Here is a 13,037-nt window from a genome sequence, read left to right as displayed (position 1 = left end):
TGTATAATTAACTTACAAATTGGCTGGCAATGAGAAAAGAAAACACCTTACCTTTAGCAAAGTTGTATTTATAGGATTCAGGCGAGAATTGCATTCAACCTTAAAAAAAAAAGAGAGAGAGAACAATTTTATGAACCATTAGAAAAATAAGAAATAGCTTGGCACGAGACTGATCTTCCAAGATCAAAAGCTCAGTTTGGAGATGGCTCAATCAGCCAAAGAAATGTCCAAAATACAAAGTAAGAGATATGTGATGCATTTTACATCTGATTATTTCTGAGTAAATCTAAAAAGTCTGGCTAATTTCATTTTCTGAATCTGTTGCGAGTATGTAAAGAACTAAATGTTCAATCTAATTTCTCCTACTGGCTACATAAGTTGGGGGTTAGTTACCTATTTTAAAATGTGAATTGGACCATGGCCCTCACCAGCTGGGGTCCTGGTGGCTTCCCAGCACAAATGGCCCTGACTAAGCCCTTTGCACCCCCGCTCAACCCCACCCCACAGCTTACCCCTTTCCTGTGTCCTGGGTTTGCCCTTCCTCACACCCTCTTTCCTGAGTCACAAGGTCTTTCACTGCCCCACCTAAATACTGACTACTCTATGTTCTCTTCTCTCACAGCAGTCATCATAATAAAGAATTACAACCTATGTATTTACATGTTTGGTATCTTATACTCTTAGATCCATGGAAGCAGGGACCTCAAAGAAAATGTATTGGGGGCATAATCTGCAGGTTCAGCAATGTTTTATGGCTAATTTGATCAACTAAATCTCTCCTTTTTTCTTACACATGCTTGCCAAGCACACACATAAAAACACTGCTAAGAGCCTGGAATCTAGTGGGGGTGAAAATACATAATACAAGGCTGAAGGACATCACTTCAAAATTTCACAACTGAGCTGAGCGAGTAGAGAAGGATAAGTAGGATTTCAAGAGATAGAGTGAGAAGGGGTAGGTGTTTGAAGGCTTCCAGAGTCAAGGGAAAAGCATAAGCAAAGGACCAGGTGATGTGAAGTGGATGTGCAGAGCACGTGTGGGTTGCAGAGTAAGTGTGGTGTGAAGACACACTGCGAAGCAAAGCAAGTCTGGGAGGCAGACTGGAGCTGACCATAGAAGGCAAGAGGCCACAGAAGGTTTCTGAGGTAAAAGGATTTGAGTTGTTTTAGGAAAGTAACCAGCAGTGGCCTGTATGACAGACTACAGAGGCAGCAAGCCAGTTAGGGAGTTATTCAAATTACCTAGGCAAGAATCAGTAATCCGGCTGAACTCTGGGGATTGCTGATGGGCAGGTATACAAAACTCTTCTACAATCAGGGGATGATTTAAAAGCCAGGATCACCAAACCAAAGTTTTGCTCTATACAAATGACAATGCAGGCAGTAATAAGCAAATGTACCAGTTTAGTACAGAATTACGCATTAACTCTGAAGGGGAGAATTTAAAAACTGGATCCCTAACTGCCAAGTATAGGTGAGAACATAGTAGATATGCAATAAATATTTTCTGGAAGAATGAGCTCCCATATCTGGATTTAATATAATAAATATGCTTTCCTTGGTTCACCACTTTGTAATTTCTACCAACTCTATAAGAATTCTCCATAGCTGGTGAGCCGAGCCAAGCACAATGGTTGGTTTTTTGACATGTCTACACTCTCTCCAGCTCCCCAAACGCAAAGACTCCATCTTACTCATTTTTGTATTCTCCACTGTATTGAGCAAATAGGGAGGAAGCTCAAAAAATGAGGCTGAATGAGTAAGTGAGCAAGAACAGTTAGCAAAAGGTACCAAAACTTGAGTTCCTTCCTGCTCTTCCCTGCATGGATAGCCTTCTAACCCCTACCAATCTATGGGATAAAATGCTAGCTCTTACAAGGGAGCTACGTTTGAATCTGTCTAGAAGAAAGACTAAATCTGTCTAGAAGAGCATCTACTTTGTGGTACACACAGGCTCCTGAAATTCTTATCTATAAACACTGAAGGTGTGGAAATCAGAACACAAGACCTTAGCTGTACTGGCCAATCTATATAGTCATGTAAAATTACTGGAAATGTTGCTTTAAGTCCATGCAAGTTAAAAAAAAAATTCAGTATTAGAAAATTCTGATAAGGATATCTTCTAAAAACAACACTCTTTTCTTGTTTTAGGTTATATGTTTATGAAGAAAAAAAATTTTTTTAAGTAATCTCTACACCCAGCGTGGGGCTCGAACTCACAACCCCAAGATCAAGAGTAGCATGCTCCACCAACTGAGCCAGCCAGGCCACCTGAATAGATGTTTTTGATAGGTATTTTTGTAGCATGTATCTCTACCTTTTAGTTAGAAAACAATGACCTTTATCAAACTGCTTCATGAAAAACTGGGATCATCACTATAACTTTATAACACTGGGGGAATGAATGAATGTATGTATGTATGTATGTATGTATGTATGTATGTATTTATACATGAGCACATTTACTTCTGTTCTGAAGCCGTGCCATGTATTTTATACCAGACACAGAATGTTTTACAGGATAATTCAGGGAGGTATGAATATATCATCATATCTACTTCACCCCAGCCCCATAAACCTTGTCTATATCTACACCTCTGATTAGTTACTAGACTCCCTTTCCAAAAAGCCTTACTCCCTCATGTTTTTCTCTAAACAGGGCAGAAGTGAAGACTGTCAAAGAATACCCGGTAATCTCACACAGATACCTAAGTTACGTACACTGTAGGAAAAACAAGTGCAGACATAAAAAACGTCAACTTCATTTGTAATAAAAAAAAAAAATACATATTAAAACAGTGGGACACCATTTTTAACCTATCAAATTATTAATAAAATTTAAAAATCTAATGCTGGACAGGATGCTGTGAAACAGGCACTCTCATACATTGCTGATACCAACACACTGCTATCTATATCCCTTCTGAAAGGAATTTGGCAAATGTTATAAAAATTTTTGCAAAGGTTTATGATTTTTGACACATTAATTCCACTTCTAGAAATCTATCCCAGGGAAATGATCGAAAATTCATTATAGATGTTCAACAGCAACATTATTAATGGTACAAAATCTGATATAATCAACTGGAGAATGAGGGTAAGTAAACAAAGGTACATTTACAAGACTAAATATTATACAGATGTATGTACTGACTTTATAATATGGAAAAAGGCTACTAAAAATACTATCAGTAATCAGGTCCCCAAACCTTATATGTTTAGTATCACCCAGTGTGTGTTCGAGGAAAAGATAATAGTTTACCTTTGGGTAACGGGATTGTGATTTTTTCCTCCTGTCCTTCTCCTTTTTAATTTTTTCATTTTGTCTACAATGAGCATATATTATTTTTACCAATGTGTTATGTACTTGAGGAGGAGGCAGAGGAAAGCATAAAGTCTCTCAGCAGCCTTCCAGCCTGCTGATACAGTTCCAGGTGTATGGTGGCTGCAGACAGGCCGAGGCTGTCAGAAATCTGACAATAAGCAAATGGTGTTTAGTTATACTACTTGCCACGAAGTGAATGGCAGCACATAAAGCAATCAAAGGTAATAATGATCCCGTCTGATGAAATCTAGTGATTGATGAGGAATTCATTTTCCAAACTGGATAACAACGAGCAAACCCTGACACATGTAACCAGAAATGAAAGAAAAAACAAAAAAAAAAAAAAACCAAACAAAAAAACACTAGTATTTACCAACGGTTTCTAGTGTGCCAACAGTGTGTGCTGTATATACATTTTACTGCATTTTTTGAAAAACATTTATTTGAGAGAGAATGGGCACGTGTGAGCATGGGAGGGGCAGAGAGAGGGATAAAGAGAACCCCAAGCAGGCTCTGCACTGTTAGCACAGAGTCCAACACAGGGCTTGATCCCATGAACTGTGAGTTCATGACCTGAGCCGAAATCAAGAGCTGGACGCTTAACCAACTGAGCCACCCAGGTGCCCCCATTTCATTGCGTTTTAACTTCACTTGTCTTCACAACATCAGGACATACTTACCACAGCCTCGACTGCAGGTGAACTGTCCCCTACCACCAATAGAGTAGAACACCTGAGGAAAGGCAAAATAAGTGGTGACATTCTGCAAACAGCACTTATATTCTACTGAATACTAAATTAGTCTATGAAAGGCAAAAATATTTAGCAACTCACTAGGGAAACTGAGGTACTTACTTTAATGTCTTCGATTTATTATCATTTTGGCCCATCAAAGGTCTTTCAATCTCCAGGTCTCTGCGTCTAGAAAAAAAGAAGGAAGCAATACACTTTTCAGGTAAAATCATGGCAATTCAGATTATTTCCTGGTTGTGAAAACCAAAATGTTTTGGAAGGAATATGAGACTCTCTTTCCTTCACACCTGATGAGGGAAAGGGCCCTGTGCACTTTGTTCACAAGCAGCCCTCTCAGTAGCATCGTGAGTGGTACAGAGCAGGAACAAGGTTCCTGGCTCAACCCTGATGGACACAGTGGGATGCTAAAAGTTTAGAGGCAACTTCAAAACTCAATGACAATGCTACTGAAATCCTCAAGTTCTAGTGTTTAATTTTCCAACTAGTTTATAGGAATAAATTCCTTAAGAAAAGGGGAACTTTTGAGGGAAAACCTGTAACTAACATAGTTTTACATGGTACTTAATAAACCTTTCTGATTTCAACTAAAAATAAGGAGGCTCTGTTATACAGAGGAAGGAGCTAGAGAGACCAAGTTCAAAATCTCTGGGTGAGTCTGGGTAAGTTACAGCTGACCCATTTTCTCAATCTTCTCCCATGTACCCAGAAAGCTAGCAGGAGCTAATATTTTTACCCTGGAAAAGCTGGTCCCAAGATAAGAATCAGGCTCTCTCAATGACTGGGGGAGACACGAAAGTAGGTTTTGGAATACCAAACAAAAGAGAATTTACTAGTGTCCATGCGCTACTTCTGCCTGATGACAAGATGTCAGCAAAGAGAAACGGAATCAAGGCCCAAGACTTCTATTCTTTTCTTCTTCTATATGTGTTTTTCTGTCTCGCCTCACACTACCTGTATGTTTTTGTGTGTATGTAACTTAGGTACTTTTTTGTCTTAAAACATCCTAAAACTACAACTGGTACTTGATTTTTCCCAAAACAGCCTTCAGTTCATGCATTCTTTTCCCCCCTCCCCCCAAGCAATCTCTACATCCAACACGGGGCTCGAAGTTACAACCCCCAAATCAAGAGTCGCACATTCTACAAACTGAGCCAGCCCCCATTCATTCTCCTTGAAAGCTGTTTTCCTGTCTGTCTGAAAGCCCCTCTTTTTCTGTGGTACAACATCATGAAAGCAATCTCATTACACAACACTGGAAAAAGTAGTTTATTTCCCCTTCTACTCTCCTTCAAATGTCCATTATCTTTTTAGAACTAGTTTATACTTAAGTGGAGGAATAGGAAACAACTGTACCCATTATAAGAACCCAGGAAGAGCTGTAGGTTTTCTTGGTTGATATCTTGGGCAATATGCAGTCGGTAAGTTTGAATCAGGTCCAGGTTGGCCTGCAACTCTTCCTAGAACAAGTGAAAAGAGACACAGGTAAACTTCTGAGCTACAGCACAAGTGTATGTTGTTTGGTTTGCATTCTCAATGCCCAAAGCCAAATCTCTCTGCTCATGATGGCAAGTGGGGCACAGGGTATGACTCTTAATCTTGGGGTTGTGAGTTCAAGCCCCATGTTGGGTGTAGAGATTACTTTAAAAAATAAATAAATAAATAGAACGTAAGACTTCTCTTAATAGACATAAATCTTTATAATTAACTTATCTGTACTGATATAATACAAATATAATCACTGTTACATATATATACTATCACTTAGTAATATCTATAGATTACATTCCATTTATATTTTTCAAGTTAATTTATCATTTAATCTTATTACCAATACTATTAATGGTATAAAATACAAGAGAAACAAATAGTTCATGCAGTGTAGTGAGTCTCCCTCCCAACCAACCATTGTCCAATGGTCTCTCTCTTGCTGGCCTTCTAAAGGTCATTAGAACAGCTGCCAGGTTCTTGTGTACACAAGCATATATGTACATATGTGTACACCTGTACACAAGCACACACACATCCAGTAATCGGTTTTAAGCAGAAGAGAAAATGTTTGCTTTGGAGGGAAGAAATGCATCAGGGATAGTGAGGAAGCCAGTTAATCCAGGGCAGTGTGTGTAAAGGTCACCATGAAATCTTGTAGAGAAATATAGATAAGGAAAATATTTGTTTGCATTCTTACTACTGTATGCATGAAGTGAGCCAAGAATACAATTGGAAACTGACCAAATGGATCAGAGTCCACCTGAAACTGAAGGGCACTAGAATCACTCTGAGAAAAGTGGTAAATGCTAAAGAAATTATAATAAAAGTAAGTAACGAATGAAGCACATAGTAGAATAGCAAAATTTGAGATAAAAGAGGGAGGAAGTGATAATGGTTTATAAAAGGGGTAAAACTGGCTTAAGTGCTAATGGACTTCCTAGGTAAAGCTGTTATATAAAAATTGCCCCACTTGTACCCCAATGTTCATAGCAGCACTCTCAGCAATAGCCAAATTATGGAAAGAGCCTAAATGTCCATCAACTGATGAATGGATAAAGAAATTGTGGTTTATATACACAATGGAGTACTACGTGGCAATGAGAAAGAATGAAATATGGCCTTTTGTAGCAACATGGATGGAACTGGAGAGTGGGATGCTAAGTGAAATAAGCCACACAGAGAAAGACAGATACCATATGGTTTCACTCTTATGTGGATCCTGAGAAACTTAACAGAAACCCATGGGGGAGGGGAAGGAAAAAAAAAAAAAAAAAAGAGGTTAGAGTGGGAGAGAGCCAAAGCATAGGAGACTCTTAAAAACTGAGAACAAACTGAGGGTTGATGGGGGGTGGGAGGGAGGGGAGGGTGGGTGATGGGTATTGAGGAGGGCACCTTTTGGGATGAGCACTGGGTGTTGTATGGAAACCAATTTGACAATAAATTTCATATATTGAAAAAAAAAAAAAGGATAATTGTTAAGGAGTAAATAACACACAATGTCCTGATACACTATTAAAGTGCCACTCAATCTTGAAAAAAATAAAAATAAAAAAATAAAAAATAAAAATTGCCCCCCGCCTTTTTTTTATAAAAAACACAAATCGTGGTCTGCTAGACATACCTTGCTTCTCCCCTTAAAGGATGGTAGAGATCACTCCTTACCATATGTATGTATCATATATGTAGCTGTCTCGTTTATTTATACTACCTGTTTCTCTACAACCTTAATACAAATGGCCACTCTTGCCCGTGACTCTGGGGATCATGACCTGAGCCAAAATCAAGAGTTGGACGCTCAACCAACTGAAGCACCCAGGCACCCCACAAATGACCACTCTTTTTAACTTTTGCAAATTTGATAGATAAAAAGAAGATATTGCTGTGGTTTTTTCTTATTGGTGAAGGAAGGTAAGATTATTCATGTTTCTAAACCTTATTTGTTCCTATTTCAGAACAATAGAAGCAACATAAGCATTTGCTTCCTTAAATTTTATTTACAATTTTTTTTAAAGTTTATTTATTTTAGCAATAGCTATGTCCAGTGTGGAGCTCAAACCCACAACCCCAAGATCAAGAGTCACACGCTCAGCTGACTGAGCCAGGTGCCCCAAGACTTTATCGTTTAAGAGCAGTTTTAGGTTCACAGCAAAATTCAAAGGAAGGCTTCTTTGTTTTGAGCAAACTACTCCTCATTCCTGGAATGATCTTCTCCCCCAGCCCAAATCTAAAATGTTGGATTTTATTTGTCCTTCAAGGCCCAGCTGGGATACCTCTGCTACCTTGAAGCCTTCCCTGATCTTCAAATCAGAAGTAAATCTTTCCTGCCTTTGAATTTCTCTAGGCCCCTCACAGTACCTCTCCTAGGGCACTCTCGCAGAGTAGAAAGAGGAAAGCTTCAGAGTTAGCACAAATCTGGCTTCAAATCTCCTCCCTCGATATGCTATTAGCTGGAAACCAATTCATACTTCATCTGTAAAGTGGGAATAATACAATTCCCATTATGAGATCATTAGATTGAATTAATACACATAGAACATCTGTAGATATTCAATGAAAGGTGGTTCTTACTACTTATCCCTTTTTACCTATGCTACAATAGCATTTCTGTATATCCTATCTCCCTACAGAGTGAACTAGAGAACAAGGGCCATATCTTACATACTTTTGTCTCTTCCACACACTTAGCATGGAATTCTGTAAACTTTGTGAACTCTTTTTTAAGGTATACAGTCAAAACCAAGCATGCTATGGGGGAGCTGGGTGACAGTTGGTTAAGGGTCCGACTTCGGCTCAGGTCATGATCTTGTGGTTCTGAGTTGGAGCCCCGTGTCGGACTCTGTGCTGACAGCCCAGAGCCTGGAACCTGCGTCGGATTCTGTGTCTTCCTCTCTCTGCCCCTCCCAACTTGTGCTCTGTCTCTGTCTCTCAAAAATAAATAAATGTTTAAAAAAAACCCAAGCATACTATGTCTACCCACCATGTGTGAAAAGATCATAGTCTTTGAGACTTCCAATTAAAGATGTTGGACTAAAATACTGCTTTACTCTTTCCAGAAAAGTCCTAAAATTAACAGCAAAAATTTTTCTTTGTAGTCATAAACTCATAAGGACAAAGGCAACAGGAAAAGTAACAACAGCAGTAACATTCTGAAAGTGGGAAAGTAGAAGGAAGACTATAATCGTTCATTTAGCAGACTCAGTAAGGTTGCTAGGCTGGCAGCAGGGAGAGTGAAAGAAGTCAGTGAACGTGTACCAAGGAGCCTAAAAAGGCTCAAGGACTGTTGGCACCAGTTCTCTCTGCAAGCAGAGGGTAAAGATGGAGCTACCAAAATAAGATTAGCTCCAAGTTCTGTTAAATAAAAATGTAACATCAGGAGGACATAATAATCAAAACACACAAAGCAAAAACAAACAGAATTGAAGGGGGAAATAGAAAATTCACCAATAATAGCTGGTAACTTTAATACCTCCCTTTCATTCATGGATGAATAATGAGGTAGAAGATCACAAGGAAACAGAAAACCTGAACAATACTGTAAACCACCAGACCTGACAGACACCCAGAGTACACTCTACTTAATAGAAGCAGAATGAATACACATTCTTCTCATGTGTACATGAAATAGATAGACCACATGTAAAGACCATATGCTAGGACATAATAAATCTCAATAAATTAAAAAAGAAATGAAATATTAAATATATCCTCTGATCACAATGGAATAAAGTTAGAAATCAGTAATAGGGAAATCTGGGAAATTAAACAAAATACTCCTAAAAAACTAATGGATCAAAGAAGAAATCACAAGGAAATTAGAAAATACTTGTTTTGTTTTGAATTAAAAACATTTTTTTAAATAATTTATTTATTTTTAAATTTACATCCAAGTTAGTTAGCATATGGTACAATAATGATTTCAGGAGTAGTTTCCTTATGCCCCTTACCCATTTAGCCCATCCCCCGCCCCCCACAATCCCTCCAGCAGTCCTGTTTGTTCTCTATATTTAAGAGTCTCTTATGTTTTGTCCCCTCCCTGTTATATTATTTTGTTTCCCTTCCCTTATGTTCATCTGTTTTGAAAAATATTTTTTTAATGTTTGTTTATTTTTGAGAGAGTGCACTTGTACACATCCTTGGGGAGGGGCAGAGAGAGAGGGAGACAGAGGATCCAAAGCGGGCTCTGTGCTGTGGGGCTCGAACTCATGAACTGTAAGATCATGACCTGAGCCAAAGTCAGATGCTTAACCGACTGAGCCACCCAGATGCCTCAGAAAATACTTTGAGATAAATGAAACTACCAAAACTTATGGACTGCAGATAAAGTGGTATGGCAAGGGAAACTTACAGCTGTAAATGCCCAGATTAAAAAAAAAAAAGAAAGATCTCAAATCCATAACTAGCATTCCACCTTAACAAACTACAAAAAGAGGAAACTTAAAGCAAGTAGGAGGGAAATAATAAAGATTAGAGTGGAAATAAATGAAATAGAGAATAAAAAACAGGAGAAAAATCAATAAAACAAACAACTGATTGGCTAGACTACCAAAAAAAAGAGGTAAGATTTGAATTACTTTTAAAGATAGGGAGGAAAGAGGAGACGTTATTTTCAATTTTACAGAAATACAAAGAATTATAAAGGAATATTATGAATAATTTATGCCAACAAATTGGGTAACTGAGATAAAATGGACAAATTCATAGAAAGACACAAAATACCTAAAGCATCTCAAGAGATAGACAAATTTGAATAGACTTTTAGTAAGTAAAGAGATTAAATTAGTAACATAAAAAAACATCCACAAAGAAAAGCTTTGGCCCAGATGGTCTCACTATGAATTCTACCAAAGATTTAAAGAAGAATCAACAGCAATCCCTCCCAAACTCTTACAAAAATTAAAACAGTACTTATCAGATCATTCAAAACCTTATTATCCACCTCGCTCTTCCCTCTGAAAAGAGGACTGGGGTTCCCTCTCCCACCCAATAATTATCCATGACTGTCATTTCCGCTATAGACTTCAGTTTCCTCACCAGTAAAACATGGGGATTGAATAAGATAATGTCTAAAGTTCTTTAAGCATTGATATTCTTTGTTTATTTTGGTTTCTCTTTTCTCTGAAATTTCTATTTTTGTGAAGCCTTTCTCACACCTCATTATGTCTCTGAAGATGTTGGGTGAGGCACGTGATGTTGTCAAACATTAACAGATGGCATGCCGTTGACAGGAACAGGTGGCAGGGGAGGGGATTCTGCCTTCCCTCATCTCTTCAAATGCCAAGAGCCATTTGGCATTGAGTTAATACCTCTCCCCCAAGATTGGTCTTTGCTGGGCCACAAGCATCCCCCTCTGCACTGGACTAGGATCAGGTGAATTCTAAGGCAACCCATCTTTCCTGAAGTAAATAAGGTTTTGCTGGAAGTCAATAAACACGGCTGTCCTAGTTGGACTAGGCACTTACCTGCCCAAAGTGATGAGCCAAAATAATGTCCACAACATTGGTTGTCAAGCCTGAGAGCTAAAAAGATAAAAACGCCGAGTCAAGGGAGTTAAGCATACATAAAAATTTATCAAGCTGTCCACTTATGATTAGTGTACTTTATTGTGTACATGTCATTCTTCAACAAACTAAAGTACAGCTCAGTGTCACACATTTTCATGAGATGAGAGTTTCAAAGACACATGAAAACAAGAAACAGTTCAGAAAAAAATGAAGTCTCCCTTCCAGGGAAATAATATCACCTACTTTGAAATAGGTGGCTGGAAGAAATCTTGGCCATTCCTTCTTTGAAAACTTAAGACCTAGAGCTCTTGGCTATTAGCTACTTCATTCCTGCCTGTATTTCCCACATTTACACTAGATTTATGGCCAATAAGGACTGACTTAAAACTACTCCCTTCAAGTCACCCAAGAGACAAAAATGATTTTCTCTCCTCCAGTTTTTGCTCTCTTCATTTTAGGGAGTGGGAGGAAACTGCTATGTTTATAAAATGTTCTTGCGTTTGAACATTTTTCCCCTAATTTTTTCCATTTCAAAACGATGCATATCACAGTCTAATAAATGCAGCAATCTGTGCAAATCTGCAGACTGCTAGTCTATTTTCAGAAAAATTTCCAACTCAAATTATGTTGCTGATTCCCTGTAGCCTTCTTCCTTGGTTTTATGCTTAATTCCCACTGCTGACTTGGATCAGAGGTGAAGTGCTGAACTGGGGGTGCAGATGGAGAAGAGGAGATGAGGAGACAGACAAGGATATGGGAAGAGCAGGATCACATAGTCCCAGAAAGAGTAAGGAAGAAAGAAGCCCAGAAATCTTCATAGGGGTTACTAATGATCCAATGGTCATAAATTAAAGATAATTAGAATTAACAACCAATCTCATTACATGTTTAATACTCATAAGATCGTTCTCAAGCTTTTAACAATTTTATTAGGTTATTACACATAATTTATTATACATTACTGAGAATGTTCAGGTCAATCTTAACATACCCATGTAATTAGACAGGAATGAGAACAAATTTTAAATAAGGTTGTAAGAAAGAATTTCCCCTGCATCTGGCAATAGCATCGTTAATACATTTCATCCAAAGTATGCAAATTTCTCTAGAACTTAAAAAGTGGGGAGAAATGGATAAATTTTTTAGAATCTACTCTACTGGCCGGTGGAATATATTTTAATTCTAGTATAGTTAACATGCAGTGTGTTATATTAGTTTCAGGTGTATAATATAATGATTCAACAATTCCATATATTACTCAGTGTTCATCACGGTAAGTGCACTCTTAATCTTATTCACCTATTTCACCCATTCCCCTTCCCGCGCCACCCCCACCCCCCACTTCCCTTCTGGTAACCATCTGTTTGTTCTCTGTTAAGAGTCTATTTTTTGGTTTCTTGGTTTGTCTCTCTTTTTTTTCCTTTGTTCGTTTGTTTTGTTTCTTAAATTTCAGTAGGTGGAATATTTTAATATTTTAAAGTAATATAAAAGCAACACAGGCTTATCATAGAAAATTAGGAAAATATAGAATATAAAAAAGAAAATAAATCATCTGTAATGCTACCAGCCAAAGACACAACTACTAGTAACCAATTATTTTTCCTTTTTTTTTTCTTTTTAATATAGTGGGTAAGTCTCACATTTCTTTTTCTTTCTTTTTTTTTTTTTTTAATTTTTGAGTGACAGAGAGAGACAGAGCACAATGGGGAGGGGGAGACACAGAGAGAGAGGGAGACACAGAATCTGAAGCAGGCTCCAGGCTCTGAGCTGTCAGCACAGAGTCCGATGCGGGGCTCGAACTCACAAACCATGAGATTATGACCTGAGACAAAGTTGGATATTCAACTGCCTGAGCCACCCAGGAGCCCCTCTATTTATTTATTTTCAAAGTAATCTCTACACCCAACATGGGTCTCAAACTCACAATCCCAAGATCAGGAGTCGGATCTTCTACTGACAAGCCAGCCAGGT

General features: G+C 38.1%; 2 protein-coding genes across 5 annotated transcripts in view; both read right to left on the bottom strand.

The window, feature by feature from the left end:
* The window catches only part of SLA2 (Src like adaptor 2), a 50,587-nt gene extending 40,890 nt beyond the window's left edge, over positions 1–9,697 (bottom strand). Inside the window, exons 1-2 of the mRNA XM_047851725.1 lie at positions 9,687–9,697; positions 5,360–5,363 (exon numbers count right to left, since the gene is read on the bottom strand). The gene's annotated coding sequence lies outside the window, so the exon portion shown is untranslated. The remainder of the gene's footprint in view (positions 1–5,359; positions 5,364–9,686) is intronic.
* Positions 1–13,037, bottom strand: part of NDRG3 (NDRG family member 3) — a 68,251-nt gene that overhangs the window by 6,449 nt on the left and 48,765 nt on the right. For all 4 annotated transcript variants that reach the window (XM_047851720.1, XM_047851723.1, XM_047851721.1 and 1 more), the window contains 5 exons: positions 11,025–11,081; positions 5,431–5,534; positions 4,180–4,245; positions 4,006–4,057; positions 52–99 (listed from right to left, as the gene is read on the bottom strand). In XM_047851720.1, the coding sequence (XP_047707676.1) occupies positions 52–99; positions 4,006–4,057; positions 4,180–4,245; positions 5,431–5,534; positions 11,025–11,081 (327 nt within the window). The remainder of the gene's footprint in view (positions 1–51; positions 100–4,005; positions 4,058–4,179; positions 4,246–5,430; positions 5,535–11,024; positions 11,082–13,037) is intronic.

The sequence above is a fragment of the Prionailurus viverrinus genome, chromosome A3 (assembly GCF_022837055.1).
Source record: "Prionailurus viverrinus isolate Anna chromosome A3, UM_Priviv_1.0, whole genome shotgun sequence".
Classification (NCBI taxonomy): Eukaryota; Metazoa; Chordata; class Mammalia; order Carnivora; family Felidae; genus Prionailurus; species Prionailurus viverrinus.
Note: the sequence above shows the minus strand (reverse complement) of the source record. Positions and strands in the feature narration are given on the sequence as shown.